Here is a 23,023-nt window from a genome sequence, read left to right on the forward strand (position 1 = left end):
TGTAGTTCGTACAGAGCTGAAGCTTTTAGGCCGAACGACATCGAATCTTGGTAGTTATCAATATTGACATTTTCCAAGATAATCAAAGACCCAGCGTCGTCAACATTCCAGACGTCATCCGACCAAGCAGTCCTTATTCACCTACACACAAATGGTGCATGTGAGTTAGTTGGTTGTGTATTCTTATTTTTTCGTTGGGTTTAAACGTCCACAGAATACATTAAAACAGAACAATTGAGACAAAATTACAAAAACTACAGACAAAGTGAGAACAGTGTCCTTCAAAATGCATCACAAATTTTTCAATTTTGCCCGGTTCATGCATGAACTGATATAAGCCTAATAAGGTATTTGACAAAGGATCCGGGCCTACATTACGTGATTATGCTCATTTTCGAATTAGTGTGTCAAACCAAAAATCACTATTTTCCGCATAGTAATAGTCAGTACAATTAAGCGGCTTCTATAATCAATCTTAACCAATTAGAGACACAAATACAGGATGTTACGTGCAAATTTATGTGCGTACCGTATTTGCTCGTATCCAGGCCTGCGCGCTGGATATATCACTAAATGACATTGACCCTCCGAGAGCTTTTACGAGAGTGTTTATCAGTGCTAAGCAGTCAGGAGTTTGACCAATATCAAGCCAGATAACCTGACGAGTCATTGCCACTTTCCACGCAATAGCCTGGGCTAAGACAGTCTTCCCTAGGCCTCCCATACCGCGTATACCAATTATGTCACCGGTGCGAACCCCAACCACGCCCACAAGGTTATTGCCTGCACTGAGCAAGCTTAATATGTCGTTTACTTCTGCTTGGCGTTCCACCATGTCTCGAGGAAGATTGCGCAATCCAAACGGAACTACGATATCAAAATTAAAACTGTCAGAAACAAGGGATTTAAATGTCAGTGAAGAGACAGAGAGTCCAATTTTCAATTTGACGTCCCAATAGCGAGATTATAGGAGTCCTATCATACTCACGAAAAAACATTTCGACATGTAATGGAAGACTTGCGCTTTAGACTAATATCTTATCTCAGCGGTAAAAAGGAAATTTTCGGAAAGAGCTTACTAAAATTAGTAAAACTACCAAGTTTGGCTGTGAATTGTTGTAAATTACGGAAAATATAGCCATGCTAAGTTGTCGATTTTTGCATACTTTTGTATTACGGCCGGAAGTTTGTAACTAAATTAGTTACAGGGTCGTTGCACATTCCGTGCGTATAATACAAAAGTATACAAAATAATTATGCCAACCTCGCATGGCTCCGAATTTTACAAAATTTCGCAGCCAAACTTTGCATTGGAGTAATTCAAGTACGCTCTTTGTAGCTGTGGTGATTCATTTTCTTCTTATTACTTCGATCAAAAGTTAATTAGTCTAAACGCGGATTTCCACTTACAGCGAAATCGTTCGCTAGCGAAATATTAGCATATTTTCTTTTGAATTTAAACAGCATAAATAAATTAGTGCGACTTGAGTGCTCTTAATTCAAAAGAAAATATGCAAATATTTCGCCAGCGAACGATTTCGCTGTAAGTGGAAATCCGCCTTTAAGCGCAAGTCGTCCATTTAATACACGACTTATCGGAAACGGTGCAATTAACGGCGTACATTTCTTCGCCTGATTTTATTTTAAATCAAAATGCATATGAAATGCATTTATGCTTCAACTGACAGTAAATTTTAACATTTAGTACGCATTAGTTGTTTCCAAAGTTGGTATTCAAATTCCCATGATATTTTCATAATTTGGCGCATGCGCAGACGTTTTTCGTGGTGTTATACAAACGTACCTTTCTTGAAAATATTGTTCTTGTTCCTGAAATCATCAATGCGTTGCAGAAGATCATTTCTTGAACAAAATACTATCATTTCTTCCAACAATGATAAATTTTGTTCCGAGATTAAACAAGCTTGAACCATGCGTTGAAAGATACTTATGGCGGAAACGTCTTCATCGCCCAAACTGTGTGGAATTTCACCATCTAATGTATTGGCTAAGAATTCCCTCATTTTATCGATAAGAAAATCCTGGTTTAATTCGTCAGATAACTTTACTAGAAGTTTTCTGAATGACGAGATACGCATATGATGCAAAGGATCTAGTAAAGATGTTTGTCGATTGTTACAAATAATGTGCATTGAAATAATCATATTTTATTACACGTGAAATTTTGACCATTTCGATAAATAAACTCTACTATATCAGTAATATACAGTATAGTATCCAGCGGCATAGCCAAGCTTTATTTAGTTCTACTACTTGAGTCTTGAAAGTTGAAAATACTACTTATTATAATCAGCTATTCAAAAAAATATTGAATAAACACTTTAGTTGTGTGACAGGCTTTCGTTGAACGTTTAAATGTCAAATTGAATTTAAAAACCCGTTTTCATGAACAGAAAGTTGCTTTTTGTCAGTTCTACTTACCCCTAAATATTTTTATCTCATATTTTGTTTATTTGTTTAAATTAAATATACTGTACCTCTTTCAAGTGCAAAATCCAAACATATCTCGTCACCCAGACTGTTCAATGAAACTGCATCACATAACTCATAGAGTAGTACTGCCTCGTTCTGCCCAGGTTTATTCCGGTTTAGAACTCCACGGGCTTCAAGCTTCTTTATCACTTCCACAAATGGTTTTTCGTCATGAATGTCGATTTCTGGCATGATATCTTGAAGCAAGAAATTTAACTGCTTCAGTTTGTCTCGCGGCACATTTCGAGATAATTTGAGGCAAACAGACGTAAATGTGCGGCAACACGGTTCATCTTCATTCGCCATTAGCAATTGCTATCTGAAAAATTATTGAGATAACTACGTGTTAAAACTGGTAATAAGAAAAATATGATTTACCTAAGCAGATATTCATATAATCAGATTACATTATATTCATTCAATATAAAAGAAAATTGCACATGCCATTAATAACAGGACGACGATAATCATAATTTTATTATTATTGACTCGCTGAAGCTCTTGGTGTGTAAATGTATTTTTCTTGAAATAAAAGAGTCGGCTGCTCTACCAATTTTTGGAACGACAAAAATATTGAATAATAAGTAGAACAGCTGATAACGAGCCAAATATATATATAAAATGACTGAAACAACTAAAGTCTATATATATACTGTCATTTACTGATTTTATAATTAGTAAAACGGATGACTAAAAAATGATGAAATCAGACGTTATAGTCTTATAGATCTTGCTATAAGAGATCAAAATCTTGTTTACATACAATGTAGAACCACTCTTGCAAGTGGGTGGGACATTACAAAGTGGAGTCCTATTACCCTATTAGGGTTGCAAGTGCTGGATAAGATATGGCACCCTGTCCAAACTGAAACCCTTCTTGATCCCTTTAATGCAAAGTTAACTTACCAAATTATAACCTTCAATGTAGAGTAAATCTAGCCTCTTCCACATGCATCTCCACGCAGCTAGCCTAAGCCAAATATGCATATTTTTAATACATAAGAGATGCCTGCAGAGGAGGCTAAAGGAAACCTACTAAAAATGTGCATAGAACCATTTACTACTATTATTATAGAGAGAAGTTAAAATATTGATGACAATATTAATAAATGATAAATGTGATAATATATTATAAATATGTAATATATATTATTAGGAAAGACATTGAAATAATTTGTATGCAAGGTTTATTTTAAAAAAAACTGTTTAAATCTTTTTTAGCATTAATGATGCCACTATAACTGTCTTTTCTTGTGGTACATTTTTCAAAACATCTGTTTGTTTTTGCAGTCATGCTGGCCAAAGATTTAATTGGCACCATGCTTATAACAATGTTAACTTAACATGTTGATAAAGAACTATACAAATAATACAATATTACAAAAAAGGAAGAATTTGATAGATTTACAACAATTGACAGTGCTAAAACAAATAAACTCTTGGTTGACAATAATGCCTCTTGGTAAATGGCTCGATCAACATGCTTAGTCTATTATTAAACAGGTGTACTATCCACTGTGCTCTTTAAGACATTTATCCCACAAGCAATTTAACATGCTCTAATAATTTGTTTACACCTATGGACTTGACCTCCACTATGGTCCATATCATATTGTAAACAAATGCTCTTTTTAAAACTATATTTCTTAAAATATTAAGAACAACAGTCAGAATATTTCACAATATTTTGGTTCGCTGTGGTTGTATATATGAGCTGAATTATATGTTTGGAAAAATGAGAAAAATGCAGAATTTCAGCAATTTCATTTCAACAGGCCTGTCCATATCCATAGTTATTAACAGAACCAATGTGCTGTCTAATGAATATAACTGTTAGCCATACTTCATCCCATACCCAAATTTCTCTTCACTAATCTGCTAGGATATTAGACTTGGTGGTTACGGTTCAAATTCGAAATCAGTATCGCTATTAATGACAATTATATTGTGCCAAACGAACGATTTCCCACATTCCGGCTGTCTCCAGCCGGATTTATAGTTAATTGTTACAACATAGTCATAGAAATTACTGACACTATCGTGGGAGACAATATACAATACGATAATATCATTAAATGTATTACGTACAGTAAGAACGACCAGATGACCACTTCAAAAAAAATATAGTAGAAACAAATACTATAAAGACTGCATTACCTGCATATACTACATAGATACATTTGAATAGTTGAATGCCATGATTATATACTATAAATGCAAGTCAAAATATTAATTCATGATTTATTTCAATACTTACTAAGATAAAACACGTCCTTGACTTGTTGCTTATATCCACCGAACACTGTTAACAGTGAAGAATTGATTAATGACCAAGTGCTACGAAACATTTAGCAATAGTTTTATATAATATACGCCCTGCATTGTTAAACGCGTTCTAAGAAAATCATACATTTAATAACCATTCCTCGTGCATCGAGGCGTATTATTAACTCAGTGGGTTTCCCCAAAAAAGTTATGGTCAGTGGGTTTCCCCCAAAAAATTCAGACGAAGCGGCGAAAAACCGCAAAATAATTTTTTAAATAAAAGATAATTTTACCCACTTTACAATTTTGGACTGATAAAATTATACAATAGTCAATGATAATTAAACTTTTATATTACTAAAGGTATGTATAATATAATAATTTCGGATTCGATATACATATATAATATTCATCTTAATTAAATACAATTTTCTGCATATTTTCAAGATGATCAGAGACTAATAACATAATTTTAAAAGAGTTTTATTTAATCAATTTAGCCAATCGTACGGTTTACAACGTTTGCTATATAATTACCAGTTTCAAGTCGTCCTTAACTCACGCATGCGCATAACTTCGAAAATTGCACAACATCCATGACACAATGGCAAGCCAACTGGATTATATCACTGAATTATATCTGCAACCAGAATACAGGCATGCAATAAAATATTCCCTCGCCTGAAGCAATTGACATAATTCCAACAGTAAAATATTCTCGAGCTATAAGTGTGCTACGAGTAGTTTTAAATACTACAATTTTTAGCGAAATTTTAACTGCTTTTCAAGCAGATTCACCTTTATTAAACTTTAATAGTTTGAAATGACTTCTTACCTAATTCCAATTAACTTCAAAGAGATAGTTAATTAACATGGCCTTAGTTAATAAATAAATACGTGCCTTAAGATACACATTCTAAAAAAGGTTCAAAATCGTAGATTTTTACCATCCATTAAAATCAAAATTTTTTTTACAATTTCACTAAACTGCAGAACAGAATGATTACATCTTGATTGACTTAAAGAGGGAATTTTGATATTAGTCTAATGAATCGATCGTCTTCGATTGGAATGTGTCCAAATTTGAAATTTCATATTCAAGCATATACATCTGATAAAATATGTCATTAAAAAATGTTGGTAGCGCCAAATTTATTATATGTGTACGTGTTTTCGCATGTATAATGGTAAATTTTAAATTAATTTTTGTTAATTTTATATTTTTCATTATTCGGCTTCACGATGTGAACGTTATATACATTTAACACATTTGTGGTTTTTCTTTTATCTTTACTAATATTCACCGTTGTACCGTCCCCTACGTAGGTGTGTCCTTGTGATTTAACGTTATAAGAATACTTTGTACATGTTGTATTATTATTATAGCTACGCTATACGTCACTTTAGGCACGATATGTTATTCGGCATATATCTTGTGCTTCAAGCTATCACTTTGCAAGCGACGTGTCTCTCAATTAAAACCACTCAAACATTCTTGCTGCTTGTGACATTTCAAAATTTATTCATTCTAGCCATTTCGAAGCACTTCTTTCATAACATCCTTCAGTTCTTGCAAGGCACACGTCATTTCCTATGGATCATATAGTTGAGCAGATATCGGCGAATTGAGGCTTTTTATTAATTTTATTACTCGTATTTAGTATGTTATTGAATGTGAAATCCTAATAATAACAATAATCTTTATGCTCTTCATTTATTTCATTACACTTTGAGAAATTCCACACAAGTTTGATTCGAATTCACACAAAGTGGAAATTGCCAAAGTATTGTTGAAAGAGTAGCACATTCATTAAAATTCCAATTTATTATCTCGTACATACAAATTATGGAGTTTATTTTATACACTCTGTATACAGGGTGTTCCAAACCACCCAAAACTATTGAAACCACCCATAATAATGTAATAGTTAGAGTTTGAATGCCTAAGCACCTTGTTGCGACTCACAAGTGTATAATTGTTCGACATAAGCATTTTACCTATTTTAAGCAATTTTGATTTATTTATTTTAAGCAGTAAAGTTTGTTTGTACCCACAAATGAATTTTATTCCCAATAATTACACTTTACAAATAAGGATAGCAATATCTAAATAAATACATAGGCCTGTGTTCCGGAAAACGGTATAGTCGACCATGGTCGAATAAGGCCGGAAAACGGTATACTCGACCATGGTCGAATACGCCGGAAAATGGTATACTCGACCACGGTCGAATATACGGAGAAACGGTACATTCGACCACGGTGGAATAAACCGGAAAATTGTACACTCGACTATGGTCGAATATACCGGGAAACGGCATACTCGCGACCATGGTCGAGTATATACAGGAAAACGGCATACTCGACCATGGTCGAATATACCGGAAAATTTCACACTCGACCATGGTCTAATTCTGGCCACGCTGTTTTAATGGTCAAATGCTGTTCCTATGGAAAGTTGCAAGCATATTTTGTGGTGATATATATGAACATTAAACAAAATAACCATGCTTTGGTTATGATGTCAAATATTTTGATATGGATAACCACGCAGGTTAAATGGTCTAATGCTGGTGCTGTGTAAAGTTTCAAGCATGTTTGGTACTCATATACAAACATCTATATCAAGTTGCAACTTGCAAGCGTCGAATATTGCCGGAAAACGGTATACTCGACCATGGTCGAATATGGCCGGAAAGCGGTATGTATATATATATATATATATATATATATATATATATATATATATATATATATATATATATATATATATATATATATATATACATATATGTATATATATACTGCGTGCATATAGCGCACGCGCTAGTATGCTATCCTTACGCTTCAGAAAAACCGTTAAATGTATCCAATCGCCTGATGATCGCCTTGAGCGTGAAACACTGTGTAGCGATGAAAATATTTTTAGATTAAACATTTATTTATTTTGCTCTATTTATTGATATTGAGCACTCTTTGTTCAAGTACGGACAATATTATTTTTATTATATATATATATATATATATATATATATATATATATATATATATATATATATATATATATATATATATTTATTATATACACAAGCACCAGATATGAGGTATGCTGCAATTTCATTGGTTGGCTACTAGACAGATATTAGCTCATATCTGTCTAGTAGAGAAAGTAAACAAAATGGCGGAAAGATTTGGGGAATTGAGTGAAATAGAAATCCAAGCCTAGTTGATAATAGCACACCAAAATGCAACGAAAGGGCGACAAAGTTTGTGTATATAATAAAACAATTATTCTGCTCACTCTCGTCGTATATATGGCCGATATCAGCTCATATACGACTCGAGTTCGCAGAATAACTGTTAAATATGTAACAATTATACCACGAGCTCGAGTCTTATATAATTATATGAGCTGATAGCCGTTACGTGTATACTCTTACCTTAATTATAGTCAATCTCATTTAATCTGGGCGTCTTAAATTGATTGAATTCGTGCATGACTCGTGTTGTGAATGTGTCACGACGCATCCAATAATTTTATGTCTGGAACCGGATATATTAGCTCGTAGTAACAAGAATTTCGCCCACGCCTTACTTAGAAAATTGCGATTGCGTTTCTGTTCCCATCTTAGAAAAACAGGATATAGATGAATGATTTGCTAACATGCTTGACGCAAATTTTAAAAACACAGAACTGGTATATTAATTATTTTAAGAATTATATAAGAATAGTGTCTTGTATATATGAACCTTTTAGTGAAACTGAGGAGTAGCAATGAAGTATACAAATGACCTTCCCAAAATAGAAGTGTTATCCGCCGAGCATCAATTTTACTATTCTTTAGAAAAAATTGCCCGCACATTTTTAACGTGACCTTCACTACCAATGTTCTCAGCGATATCGATGTCAACTTCTCTTTCATGCTCTCTCTCAGTCAGTTGCTCATTTGTTTGCACATTCGGTTGCTCATTCGGTTGTATATTTGAAGAAGGCGACGAGTCTTGTTCCATCAAATACTCGCAAGTGGCCGGGTCACTATAAGGTACACCAAGTTTTGATCAATGATACAGTCTTTCTTGAATACATTTGGTTCAAAGCAATATTTCAAATGTCGCATTTATGAATTTAATATCAATATAAATTTTGATGCACGGGGCTACACTTTAGAAGGATGGATGCGTTTTTTTGTTAAAACTACGGTAGATACATATTATTAACGCTATATGCATGTACAAGTCTTAAAATTACGGGAACAACTGAGTATTTTAACATTTTGAAAAATATAATTTTCGACTTTTCGACTGGTATAGTCATCATCTTTTTCAGAAAAATTGTATTTTTCAAACTGTTTACTCTTTACGGAACTTCTATATTGTTTTGTACAAGTCTATATAATATTATGTGCTAGTATATGCGTTCAATTCACTTAATAATTTTTCTATATAATAAATCTACCTCTTTTTATCTTCATGTGTATTTGTTCTTTCAATGTCATCTTCATGAATACCCTCCTCCACCCTAAATCAAAAATAGACAGGGTCTAGATACCCGAGGATGTAACTAATTCAATTCCCGCTTGACACTTGAAATTTTTCGTTCAGATTAATATGAAATTGTGAAATTATTCAGAGATAATCAAAGAGAAATATACCATTCTTGGGAATAAAATCGTAACAACACATTCGGCCTTCGTGAATGATCACCTTCTTTATACTTCTCTTCATTATCAGTTTTAAACTCATCATCATTATCATCATCATCACATACTTCGGAGTATTCATGACTTGACTCGTCTCTAAAGGTACACGATTAATTACTAATAACTATAGCAATCGTTGCAAGCGTGCGATTTAAAATTTGGATTCTGTCCGCATTTCGTTTTAAAACTTGGAAAACTCTTGCAAACTCTTTAAAACTCTCGGAAAATTATATTTTTGATCTCAGGTCGTTTTAAAAATATACAGAAAACTCGTAAAATTGATAGAAAGGAAGTGTGAAAAACGCCTTCAGACAAAAACTGATTTAAATGGATGGTAATCATAGATACGTGTACTATACTTTTTCACTGTTGTCTATTCGAAATATATATATGTATGTTTAATTGCTTTAATAGGCAAAGGGATTTTTCATGTATGTATTGCTAATTTAGCCAGTCTTAAGTTTCCAACATTTGCTAGTTACCAGTTTCAATTCGTCTTCGACTCACGCATGCCAATAACTTATACAAAAACGCGCAACGTCGCCGTTAACCTTGCTTGAAGTTGCTTACATTATTTCTACAAATTTATTTAGAAATTCATCGTTTTACTTTATCGCTACACATTTATTTAGAAATTTATCGTTTTCGCAGAAAATGAACACCAAAATATTAGCATAGCGAGATTAAATTGTTCAGCAGCTGTTCCCACTCAATGTATTTTATAGCAAAACGCAAGGGCTATTATATATTATGTAAGGTAAAATGAAAATTAGCATAAAGCTCACCCCGGTATATCTTCGCTCGCAGTAACTCCACAAACATCATGTGCCTCTTGTACGTCGTAATTAACATCTTCTGATTCCTTGTCCTCTATTGTACCACGAGTGAGGTGCATGTCTTCTTCCGTCCTGCAAAACAATTTATATTGGCTCATCTTTTAAACTCAACCACTTTCTTAGTTCTTACCATGCGAATGTTCCGAAAAAAATTCCGAACGAATTACACAACATACGTGCTGATTGGACGAGAGGCGTCTTTCTAAAAGGCTTGTTAAGTTTTAAACTATAGTGAAAAATAATTATGTAAATGTTAATTTAATTTCAGCGAGTACATGCATAATTAATACATATAATGTTGGTTCCGGTTTTATTGGGACATCCTGTAGTAAAACGACTTCTTTGCAGCTTCCAATTTTACCCTAGGTAGACGCAATCTGTCTTGTACACCGTGATAATCTATCACAATTAAATTTAAAATAGTCCATGAAAAGCTAATGAAATGAGTACGTGAGATTACGTATTAAATTTCCACGTATTATTCTCTATTTACACTATGGCGGATTCACATGGTCATGGCCATGTCAAAGCGAGTTTTGTTTTGTATCAGGAATTTCAGCTTTTTAACGGTGTAATTAAGGGTACTCGTTTGCTAACTTTTGGAATGTGATCAATGTGCAATTTCTATATCTAAGTTTTTACTGATGATGTGACCAATCATGATCATTATGATCATTATGATTATTATGACTATTCCGAACATTATGGTTGCCATGGCAACCATCATTATCATGATCATTACGATCATTAAAGAAGACACGGGAAGTGTCGACGATATCTTCCCACAAAATTTAGAAAAATTCACCGAAGAAAAAAAAGATATATTGTCGTTTGATTGGTGAAGTGAGACAAAAAAGTGCGGTATAAAAGTACAAAAAATTGAGACAAAAAATAAAGCGCAGTAAAGTGCAAACGATCGACACAACTCCATAAAAACGCTCGTAGGGTTATTTCTGTGTATATACTCGAATTAAATTAGATTGAACGTCGAGGTGCGCAAAATGACTATTCTTTGAGAATTGTAGACAGCCACCTAAAATCGTCTGAACAAAGGAATGTTCATAAACATTTTTTGCTCATCTCGTTGTATATACCTGCTCGTATTCGTCGTAAATCTACAAGGATGACCACATGCCTCTTGCAAGTTGCCGCCATGAACATTTGATCTCGCGTCTTCTGAGTATTCACCATTGCCATGTGAATCAACAACAGGAAGGTATTTTTGGTATATATTTTCTGTGCTCTCCGTCCTGTAATAACGTGGTATTACACCGTTAGGATGGGTATATTGTATATTCCCTCCAAAATAGACAAATATTATTTCCTTGCATCTCATTCTTCAAACTCACTGTCACCAATCTTATGGATAATAAAGGTATATGCCGCATCATAAAGCGCCGCTACCAGAGCCGCATCATAAATTAAGTTACTACCTTGTTTACAGCCCATACATATGTTTTGAAGACGCAACATTTTTAGTTTTCAAAAAGTATTAGCAAATTTTCTGTGTTAGCGAACAATTCGAGGTATTAGCAAAACTTAATCGTATAGCATACACAAAAAGTGATCCTAAGCTCTAGATGAGTGGTATTCAAATGACAAGCATTACCAGAAATTTGGGTCATGATGAGTGTCGAATGTATACTGATATTTAACAATGGCCTTCAACCTTTACTATAAAATACATATACCTAGCAAAAATACAAGGCTTAAAATCACCGTTTCGAGTTCTCAGTAACTTGCCCACTGTTTGCTGACCTCTAAATCAATAGTAGAGCCGTCCATCGCATTGTTTTGATGATCGAATTACTTTCCTTAAGTATCTCCCCGTTTGATCCCCTGATTGTGTTGATATGTGTATCTGGAGGGAGGGGGACCCTGGCATCCTGCCCGCCTAGGTGTGTGGTCAGAGGCTTTGATAAGTTTGCTGAGAAAACACGGCTAAAACTTTGAGCAATATATTTCTCAATTTAGCGGATTGCAGAAATACCTAAGGTAAACCAAATCGTGGCTAAACAGCTGCTCTATCGGTCAAGACGTCGGCGGCAGATAGCGTTCGAAGTCTGTGGTTATATATTTGTATTCTCACACTGTATTCTCATGTATTTTACAGTAAAACTCGAAGCTATGATGTATGGATGAAATGCAAATTAGTATACAGGCGACAACCATTTTGACTAGTTATATCACGCCTTTTCAGATCAAACTTTATTCTATGCTTGTAAACAAGCAGTCGAATTGAGAGTTTAAGGCCCAAAGAGACAGAAAGCGATCTGGCAACGAACGCGGTTTTTTACTTTTCCAAACGCAAATAACCTTTTACCTATCAAAATAATTATTCTTTAGTAATCCTTATTAACGATTAATGCATTTTGACTGCTCTGGCCATATATATTCCAAACATCACTTCCAGAATTTAATTTATATGCTTCTCAAAATTGAAATTTCGCGTCGCGTTGTCGCATTGCGTTCGGTCTGTGTCGATTTGTGATCGTACCTAAACTGATTGAAAATTTTTTTCTAATCGCAGCTAGTTCGCTTCCGAAAAAGAAACAAAGAGACAAGTGAAATATTCTGATTTCACACTTACCTTCCGCCAAGAGGAGCATACAGGTTTGACATGTTTGTCTCTCCAGGAATTATAGGTAAAGGTCTCTGTAATAAAAAGTTATCCCTAAAGAAAGAAACGATTATTAAAAATAATGGTAATTAGCCGTAGCGTAGCTAGGGGCCTGACAATACAGTCCTACTATAGTAATATTTTAGTGTCAGTCGATCCTTCCCCAATACAATATTTTATTATATGTGTATAGAGACTATGCACAGCAGAATGAGGAAATAAAAATCGTATTTCACTGGGTAAATTAACTTCATGCAATCTTATTAGACGTACGATATTCTTCACAAATGAAAAATTGTCGTATGTTATTTTGGCGGCAATTTAGAAATATAGGAAATTTAGGGAAATATAGCAGTGAGACTTAAAAAATAATTATCATATTCAAGACTTTTACACATTTAGCGCATTATCAAGTCTTTTGGAAAGAATATCCAACTTTTGAATGGTAATAAATATGTTTTAATGCGCAAAATTTTGAGTTTTGATTTAGAAAAACTAATTTTCATAATAATTTAATTGTCATTTATATATAATTTGTTATTTTACTTACTTATGGTTCTTCATTAAATGGGCAACATTTGTCGCTTTCGGGCGATTTTTTGCATCGCAATCACAACATCTGTTGTAGACCTGATACAAAAATGGTCGAGTTGGGTCTGGGTTTTGAAGCATGTTTCCGTTTTTCACCACGTTGAATACCTTTAAAATTAATTGCAGTGGTGTAAAATGTACAATATTATATATTATGTATTATAAACATTGATGATGATAATTTATGATGATGATGATAAATATACCAAAGAACAGTCGTGGCAAGAAACGATTGATTTTGCGACTTAATTTATCGGGCGGCACGGCCGGCTAGAATCGGTACTGTGCCCAGTTAATCCCTGCCTGGCCTTTGTATTGATAGTCCGAATACTAATAAAATTAGATACGGTTACCAATTTTAGCGATGCCGTGCCAATAAATTTAGTGCACTAAGTGGTGCTCATCAACTGTGTCAAATTTTTAGGAAATGAATAATCATACTACCGGGAACTAAATCGTCAAAAATTTACGTATATGTCTTTTGGGAGATCTACATCTACACAATTATTTATCGGCGTTAGATAGAATGGGGGACTTTCGCATTTTCTTCGCCAAAATGTATGTTGCGGCATCGAGCGCAGGAATACATGCATGAGTAAATGGAAATCTCCATTACTTTTTAGCTATAGGGCGTAAAAGTGGCGTAAAACGCTTTGTTTTTTTGCTTCAGTTTTTCGGTTTAAGGTTGAAGGCGGATGGATGGATGGATAAATTAACAGATATAAACACGTTTACCGACTCTAACAATTCCATAACTGTGGTATTCGTGAGCCGGTGTGAAGCGAGTAGGGGTAGTATAGTTATAATTCCGACCCGCGGTATTTTGATTAAACCTATGTATTGTGATGGAACAACAGCATATTGTCACAAAATACGGAAAGCAGATGAAATTAGGACACATGCATTATTAGAACAAATTCTAGAACAAACATTATCAGGACAAATTAGTACAAAACCCGGAAGTGGAAGCAAACGCAAAAACCGAAAGCGAGGCAAATGCACCAAAAAATCAGTCGAGAAGCCATGGAGGCACGATTAGGAATGAAAATGTTTTAAAATCCATAGACAAAAGTCAAAAACGATTTTGAAAACGCTCGAAAACGACGCTCGTGTGCACCATTATAATTATTAAAAAACATCATGGCTGGAAGATATCATGAATGACCCTTTCAACTTGTTTTTTTCGCAAAAAGAGTTCAATTCCAATTGTTCATCTTTTGTGATTAAATCTATTTTTATATACAATGGACGTATATCCCTAAGATTTTTTGTCACTCGGCGATTGATGTAATCGGCGCCTGAACCATTTTTGACAGGTTGAAGTTAGTCTTATCTGTTTTTTGGGTAGTGGCAGCTTCTTTAAAATACTTCGTTTCTTCACTTTAACAGGTGGTCTTGGTAACGCCTAGCCAAAGGAACAGACTGACGAACTTGTTCCTCACTCTCGGTTATCGTCTAGCATAAACAACGGATAAAATATCACCTCCGCAGCAACTTTCGGTTATATCTTAATCGAAATGAACGCTTTCTGTGTGATATAAGGCTCCATCACAGTTCTTGTGCTATTGAAACAGGACTAGTGTAGCACGATCTAGTTTACATGTACACGTATGTATACAAACTCTAACAATTACATTGTTATGGGTGATTTCAATAGTTTTCGTTTTTTTTGGGACACCCTGTACAGGGTGAGTAAAAAAAAAACGGACACCTTTAAAATTCAAATTAGTCGCATAGTGGCTGTAATGTGACAGAAGTTGCTTAAAATATTTCATAGGTATACGAAGCATATCATATTAATTAACGTAAAACATTAAGTTTGTTCCCATTGGGAGTTAAAATGCATTCTCTGCTCTGTAAATACAAAAGAACAGTATTATCAAAACGTTTTTGTTGATTGTACATGGGAATTGTCATATTCCAGCCATAAGTTCGCAGCTAATTTGAATTTGAAAGGTGTCAGGTTTTTTTGACTCACCCTGTATATAGGCTGAATATTAATGATATGTATATATTATTTGCTGCAAATATATCAAGAATTGCTTGTAACTTGCTTCAAAGGTCAAAAGTAAAAATTCGAACTCCGTCAATCGATGCGGAATATTGCTTAGAATAATTGTGCCAAGTTTCATTCCGATCAAACAAGTAATGCTAGAGCCTTAGGGTTTTTTTAAAGAGCGTCGCCCCCTAACAACAAGAAGAAGAAGAAGAAGAGGAAGATTAGCAGCGGTTAGGGACCAGTTCCTGGTCCAAGAATACGGTCTGATTAGCGTATATGAACAAGTTAAAAGACACGCGATCGGTATTAATTATTCCGGCAACAGTAAAGACCCCGCACTTCATCGCTTCAATTTCGCGCTGCATTACCATGGGGTTATGAGTTATCGGTTTTAAACAAAGTTTTATGCATAAATAATGCAGGCCAATAATGAATGTATATACCTCATCATCCGGTATATTGCTGTATGGGAGGACATCTTGTCTATTCGCATCTGGTGAACTGTTTGCAATTTTCATAAACTCCCAAATAACAACTCCTAAGGACCAAATATCGCTTGTTTGTGAGTAGTAACCATATTTTAAAACTTCTGGGGCATTCCTGAAAAAAAATCCATGCAAGCTTTCTTATACCATTTCATAAGCTTGCTCAACTGCAAATTATAACAACCATAATGTATCACGTTTTGTATATAGCTTTATATCTAATGCAGTATGGGAAGACTAAAATTCAAATTGCATTTCACGCATCCATGCAGTCATCAATTAGGCGGACTTTCATTAAGTTTTAATTTCTGAGTTTAACGGTTGCTAATTAATCGCAAATGACTATATGTACCACATAAAGCCAAGCGCACAGGACGCGCTTTTTGTCGTACGCTTTTGTTGGTCGACTAAATTCTGGCGTGTGCGATGTCATTTTTAAGATTTTAGTTGGCAGGTATTATTTCAATAACACAGCAAACAGTTGTAAGTAACCGCAAAGTCAGTATATATAGTTACCATCGAGGATCTTTATCAATAGGTTCGCAGTATATAGCATTCGGATCCACCTCTCCAATAGACATTCCAAGACGGCCTAGTTTGATCTAATTAGAATTGATAATGATGAAAAACAATATATTAATGAACACAATACATAAGTTTGGTCAAACATTCAATGATAACGAGATATGTGTGATACTCCTACCTTGTCAAAATTGACCAACAGAAAGTTTTCAACTTTTAAATTTCCGTGCACGATTCCGTGTGTGTGAAGATAGGCAACGGCTTTCGCAGCTTGATGAATGTACGAATTATACGACCCACGAAGCAGGGGAATTTGAAGCATTGCATCGAGAACATTACCCAGCGGAAAGCTTTCGGAAATCTGAAAAATAATTTTTTTATTTAAGTCAGCGCATATATTCAAGAGGTTTACGCGTCCTTTCTCTTCAGTTGCATGGCTATAATTGCCTCGTTTACACCACACTCAATTTATTGGTACGGCGCGGCACGGCTAAAATAGGTACCCGAGCCCAATTTTATTAGTGTTTAGGCCACCAAAACAAAGGCCGGGCATGGGTGAAATGGGCACGAGCAGTGCCCTGCCAATAAATCGAGTGTAGTGTAAATGGGACTTAAATTAAAATGTGTTATATTATAGCTCCGATCGTCCATACCAGCAAAAGACTTATCCGTTTTTGATTAGAAACTTATAAGCATGCTAACATGCACTATAGCAAGTTAACATCTCAGTTCCTAGCCACTCTACAAGACCAGTTCACATGCACAACTTAACGATCTTCCTACACCTTCAGAAAACCCTTCTCCTGTTGAAAACTTAGATTTAACTACAAAATACTTCATTCGACTAACAGCTACAACATTCTCGCCTTTCTTGAAGCCCTCCTCATCAAAAACAACAAGCCTTCTCTTAACACTGGCCTTAATCTTTTTACTATATAAACATTGCTCTAAATATATCATACAAATTCACTTTTATTCGCCATGCACGTCATCAGGTTTCGCTTCGCTTGGATTAATCGGCCTTCCAACAACATGATAGATTGATCGATTCTCTCTCTCTCTGCGTTGTGCATGATATATATACAATCAGTGAAGTATCCAAGATGAAAGAGTGCTCGATATCAAAATTTAATAGAGCAATTGATAAAATGAAATAAAATCAATGCATGCAGAAATGTTTCACGTTTCTTCTGAAACGATCATAAGGCGAATGATTACTCAGAGTACTTTGAAATAAACTGTCAACCTGTATCTTACTTGATTCATTTACAGTTTCAAAGATCAAAGATGTCTGTCTATTCGGATCAGTTATATTTCAGGAACTCCGGTCGAAATATATGAGAATACAAGCGGTATGGCATACCAATCTGTACTTCACATCGCTTTTTTAACCCTGAAAAATATTTGGTATTACCCCCCCTGAACTAATTTAATAACTTTGCCAATGTAATAACAATAAATTGACACGGGAGCCGCAACAGCTAGTTGCCAATTACCGCGGACCGAATAATTACTTAACATAACAACAAAGCACAACATAACAAACATATAACAAAGAAACAAAGTTAATACAACACCAGACCAAGAGTGGATAAGATCGAGTAAATATGAAAACTGATCACCTCGATCAGTCAATTTATAAAACTGAATGAAATAGAAATTCACGTCGAATATATGTATAGGTTAGTAGACCTTATCAACTCTCATTCTCGTATTATCTAACAACAGCAGGATATTGGACACGCAAGACTGCGCGCCAAGTTACATTTTAGTCATATCGTTTTGAATGTTCGAGGATTTTCAGAGTCATAATTCACTGCTAAAGATTTATAATAATATTTTAGCAAGACTGTTTTGAAATAACTATAACTGTCCGTATCAAAATCCAACTCATCCACGAGTGCGTTCCATATGCGGCATGATCTGATAAGAAATGACTGTTGGTAGGTTGTGGTCTTACATCTAGGAACATCATATTTAGTGTTGTTACTTGATGAGGATCTTGTTTTTCTACGTGAGTTTTGGATTACAGGGGAAACAGTCGTTTCGATCATGCCATGAGTAATTTTGAAGAAGAAGGTTAGGTCAAGGTATTCATGCCAGTAGGATATAGGAAGAAGGTGTAGGGTTTGCAATCTTGTGTTGTACGTTTCATCTGTCGAAAATGGAAGGTTGAGGATATATTTCGTTGCACGTCTCTGTGTTCTTTCTAATAAGTTAATGAGTTCAATGGTTTGTGGTGCCCAAATCTGCGAACAGTAGCCGTAGTGAGAACGAACAATGCGAGATATAATGTCCGTCTTGGTGCTGAACTCGAGATAAACATTGTGTTTCTTCTAATGTAGCCTAGCAACTTGTTAGCTTTAGATGCCTGTTGATGAACTTGTGCATTCCACGTAAGGTTGGACGATACGCATACTCCAAGATCCTTCTCAATGTTAGTTCGATGTAATTGGTGGTCGATTAAATTGTATTCAGATGATATTGGTTTAATCTTCCTGGTTATACGTTGCTGCTTACATTTCTCTTTATTAAAAGTCAGACCAGATGTAGATGACCAGTGTTCCAGCTTTTTGAGATCTTTCTGAAGTAACGTAGAATCCTCCTGGCATTTAATGTTAGAGAACAATTTCGTATCGTCAGCGAACATTGCTACTTGGGACGTATTGACTGATTCAAAAAGATCATTAACATACAACAGAAACAAAACTGGTCCAAGAATTGATCCTTGTGGAACACCTGATGATACAGGAAGAGTGTTTGAGGTGGCACCAAGTACTGTTACACGCTGGCGACGGCCTGATAAATACGATTGGAACCATTTCAGCAGACTACCTCCAAAACCGTAATTTCTCATCTTGATTAGTAAAGTCTGATGGTTAATCCGATCAAAAGCCTTAGACATGTCAAGATATATCGTATCCACTTGACCTCCATGATCTAGAATTCTACCAACGTAGTCCAAAACTTCTAACAGATTTGTTACACATGATTTGCCTTCGAGAAAGCCATGCTGGCATTTGTTGATCAGCTGAAATAAATGATGTTTGATATTCAAGAAAATTCTGCGTTCTAATACTTTGGAGACAATCGATAACAGTGAGATAGGTCTGTAGTTTTCAGTTTTGGCTTTATCTCCTTTCTTAAACACGGGTACGACGTTTGCTAACTTCCATTCATCTGGAACAGATCCTAGGCGTAAAGATTTATTAAACAGCTTGCAAAGAGATGGGGCGATGATGGAGGCAGATTCTTTGAGTAAACGTGCAGGGATTTCATCAGGACCGGAAGCTTTGTTAATATCAAGAGCACGTAATGACGATTCCACTTCAAGTTCAGTCAGACTTTTTTCTGTAATAATTGGTTTAATTCTTGACATTTCTGGTTGATAGGCTGGGTTGTCCGAGGTAAATATAGATGCAAAGTAAGTATTGAACATGTTGGATATCTTACAAGGATTTGTGGCCGTTAGTCTAGTTGAGGGTTGGTCATTTTGGTTGGCGGGATTGGATGTGGCAGGCATAGAGATGAAATCAGGGATGCTACAGGTTTTTGATTTCTGCTTTAGAATAGTCCAAAAGCGCTTAGGGTTGTCCTTAAAGCCATCGTTGACACAAGAGAAGAACTTTTCACGGCTTTCGCGTAGCAAACGTTTGACTTCCGATCGCATGAACTTGAACTTTTCTTTTAGATGTTGAGTGGGAGTGGATTTCAATCTTCGGCGAATAGATTCTTTCTTCTTGATTAAGTGAAGAATATTGCTGTTGATCCATGGTAATGGATTCCGACCTCTAAGTTTCTTTGTTGGGATAAACTCGGCAACAAACGATAGAAAAGTACACTTCCAACGCTCCCAGTCAGTATTAATGTCGTCAGTTTTGGTAATCATTTCAGACAGATTGCTCTCTCTCAAGGCGGAAAATAGTCCATCCATATTACCCTTCGTGTAGTCATAAATTGTTCTTACTGATTTTTTTGATTTTTTGACAAAAGCGGAGAAATCGAACACGATGGAGTGATGGTCAGTAAATATAGAAGTGTCATTCGGCGATAATATGTGCATATGATTAACATTGTCGGGCACGTTGGTGATTACAAGGTCTAATACGTTATTGCCACGTGTTGGGATACAGTTTAGTTGAGACAAATAATGATCGTTCAGTAGTTGTAAGAACAGAAGCTCATTGACACCAGTTGCGCTCTCCATTGTTTCCCAACGGATGTTTGGAAGATTGAAGTCTCCAGCAATTACAATATTATCGTAACGGTCACAAATTGTGTGAAAGGTTTTAAATTTGGCCATCCAGCATAGATCTTCATTGGGAGGACGATAACAACAGCAGTACAAAATTTTCTTTTCGGCAACCGTTCTTAACTCAGCTGAAACAATTTCCAAATTTTCTTGATCCTGATGAGAGAATTCTTTGACCGATTTGAACGAGTCAGCTTTTATCGCGATTAGGACTCCACCACCGCTGCGGTCTTTACGATCTTTTCTGTATACTGTGTAATCAGGATGTAATAATTCTTTGTCAGAAATGGTGTTGTTTAACCACGTTTCGGTCACGCAAATAACATCAGAATTTTCACTGTAAACCAAATCTTGGAATCGATGAAGATTATTGACTGGTATCTTTGATTCTCCGTCTTTATGAATGCTCTTGAGACTTCTCGCATTTATTACTAAGCAATTGAATGAGTTGTTTATGAAACGATCGTTATTTAAATTACTTGGCAAGATAGGACCTGGATTTGAAGCCACATCACCAGCGAGAAGAATAAGAAGAAATAAGTGAGCCAGTTTACGATTAGTGTCCAGATTCAATCCATAGCGATGCTTGGGCGTGTAATTAAATTTTCTCTGTTTGAAATCTCGAGTAGCTGACCATATACAACAAAGTTTTTCTGGTAGTGTCGTAAGTTCGGAATTAATAACATTGTTGTTAGATGCATTCTCCAATGGAATATATGATGGTTTTATTCGTAGGCATAGCCAGAGAAATGATATCACAATCAAGAGACAGCCTACACTGTCCTTAATACATGACTTACACCATCCACAGTGATTTTGTTCAAGTTCTCCCGCGATTTTCTCGTATTTCTTTTGAATAATCAGAGGCGCACGCGCTCTTTTTCCTTTAAACTTGTGTGGCATCGTCAGCATACCAAGTGGCGTTGCTCAACGGAACTGCTAAAAATTTTTCTTCAACCAAGTAAACAGACAATCAAAACCAAGGAATAAACAACGCAAACGACAACCAAACTTTATACAAACTACAAGTCCCTGATCACAAATGACTTAGAGAAAAATTCAGATGGCGCTTTCTCTCAAATAATTTGTTTTTAACCTGTCCTGTGTGTTTTGAACTGACCTGTCCCATGATCCTGCTGTGGCTTTTTTACCTTGCTTCACACACGAACAGGTAAGGCTTCAGGTAAGCAAATATTTCTATCTTTACACGTTTCCTTTTTGTGTTGTCGACCTCTTTAGGCACGTATATTTTAGACCATGTCTAATCACCACAAGCGAAAAAGATCTCATTCACGCGACTCCAGCCACCGATCTTCGAAGTCTAAAAAATCCTCGCACGAAACAGAGCAGTCAAATCATAACAAAATTAACGTGGAGATGCTGCGCCAGCTTCGCACTATCTCATCTACAGTTTCTGATCTCAAATCAAACATGGAAGTGTGTAATAAAAGAATTTCGCAACTTGAAGATTCCATGGTTTGCGAAAACATCACACATTCTCATTCTGAAATCAAGCAGATTCCGAACGGGACGATGACACACTTTCGATTTTGGCGGGAAACGACAATCCCTTGAACTGCGAGGACTTTGAGGCTATTGAGCCACCAGAACAGGCTATTAAGCCACCAGATCAGGCTATTAAGCCACCAGAACAGGCTATTAAGCCTCTCAACTCTACCACACAACAAAATCCTTGTCTCGATACCGATGGCGATGATACACGAGGCACGACAAATCGACAAACAATGGATGATAGTAAATCCACCGAGGGTCAATCAAGTTTTTACGACCCCGAATCCGTGACGACCTCGTGGTCACCATCCTCTGAGTTTAACGACTTTCTAGAAAAGAATTTCCGAAGGAAACTATACTTTGATCACATTTGTGATATTTTAGAGGATCAAGCTATTCCGCAAGTCGATGCACTGGTCGCTCCTACTCTAAATCCTCCAATGTTATCTCATATTTCTTATCATGACAAAAGGTTTGTTCAGGAGAGAGACAAAGAGCTCTCAGTTGTCCAACGCGCCATGTTAAACATCACAGGTCCATTATGCACATTACATGACCGTTTAGAGAATAACATTCCTGTTAACCCTACAGATCTCAAATTACTTGTTGAGCAATCACTATGTCTTTTAGGTTCGGCTAACACGCAATTATCCATACTGCGTCGCAAGAAGGTACTAACGTCGATTAACAAATCAAAAGTTGATTTGGCAAACCAGCCCTTACCAAATGCCAAAAGGTTGCTTTTCGG

At 35.6% G+C, this 23,023-nt stretch overlaps 2 protein-coding genes across 2 annotated transcripts in view; both read right to left on the bottom strand.

Annotated features, from left to right (window-relative positions):
* Positions 1-114: 114 nt before the first annotated feature.
* LOC114521301 lies at positions 115-4,926 on the bottom strand. Its single transcript, XM_028541689.1, has 5 exons — positions 4,751-4,926; positions 2,499-2,812; positions 1,805-2,113; positions 530-867; positions 115-141 (listed from the first exon to the last, which is right to left on the bottom strand). Exons 2-5 carry the CDS (start codon positions 2,797-2,799, stop codon positions 115-117), a joined length of 975 nt encoding a protein of 324 aa, XP_028397490.1. The 5' UTR covers positions 2,800-2,812; positions 4,751-4,926.
* Positions 4,927-7,986: 3,060 nt separating this feature from the next.
* The window catches only part of LOC114521308, a 39,429-nt gene continuing 24,392 nt past the window's right edge, over positions 7,987-23,023 (bottom strand). Inside the window, exons 25-34 of the mRNA XM_028541702.1 lie at positions 16,693-16,872; positions 16,506-16,591; positions 15,948-16,104; positions 13,465-13,613; positions 12,885-12,968; positions 11,389-11,544; positions 10,244-10,366; positions 9,411-9,554; positions 9,215-9,277; positions 7,987-8,794 (exon numbers count right to left, since the gene is read on the bottom strand). Of these exons, the coding sequence (XP_028397503.1) occupies positions 8,593-8,794; positions 9,215-9,277; positions 9,411-9,554; positions 10,244-10,366; positions 11,389-11,544; positions 12,885-12,968; positions 13,465-13,613; positions 15,948-16,104; positions 16,506-16,591; positions 16,693-16,872 (1,344 nt within the window). The 3' untranslated portion in view covers positions 7,987-8,592. The remainder of the gene's footprint in view (positions 8,795-9,214; positions 9,278-9,410; positions 9,555-10,243; positions 10,367-11,388; positions 11,545-12,884; positions 12,969-13,464; positions 13,614-15,947; positions 16,105-16,505; positions 16,592-16,692; positions 16,873-23,023) is intronic.

The sequence above is a fragment of the Dendronephthya gigantea genome, unplaced genomic scaffold (genome assembly GCF_004324835.1).
Source record: "Dendronephthya gigantea isolate DGI-Jeju-01 unplaced genomic scaffold, DenGig_1.0 000000F, whole genome shotgun sequence".
Taxonomy (NCBI): domain Eukaryota; kingdom Metazoa; phylum Cnidaria; class Anthozoa; order Malacalcyonacea; family Nephtheidae; genus Dendronephthya; species Dendronephthya gigantea.

What these genes read in the sequence shown, in the direction of transcription:
- LOC114521301 (XM_028541689.1), bottom strand. Translation starts at nt 2,799, where the DNA reads ATGGCGAATGAAGATGAACCGTGTTGCCGCACATTTACGTCTGTTTGC. An exon ending in GGATTTTGCACTTGAAAGAG is followed by an intron (nt 2,114 to 2,498) that starts GTACAGTATATT and finishes CATCTTTACTAG; the next exon opens with ATCCTTTGCATCATATGCGT. An exon ending in GAACAATATTTTCAAGAAAG is followed by an intron (nt 868 to 1,804) that starts GTACGTTTGTAT and finishes TTGATATCGTAG; the next exon opens with TTCCGTTTGGATTGCGCAAT.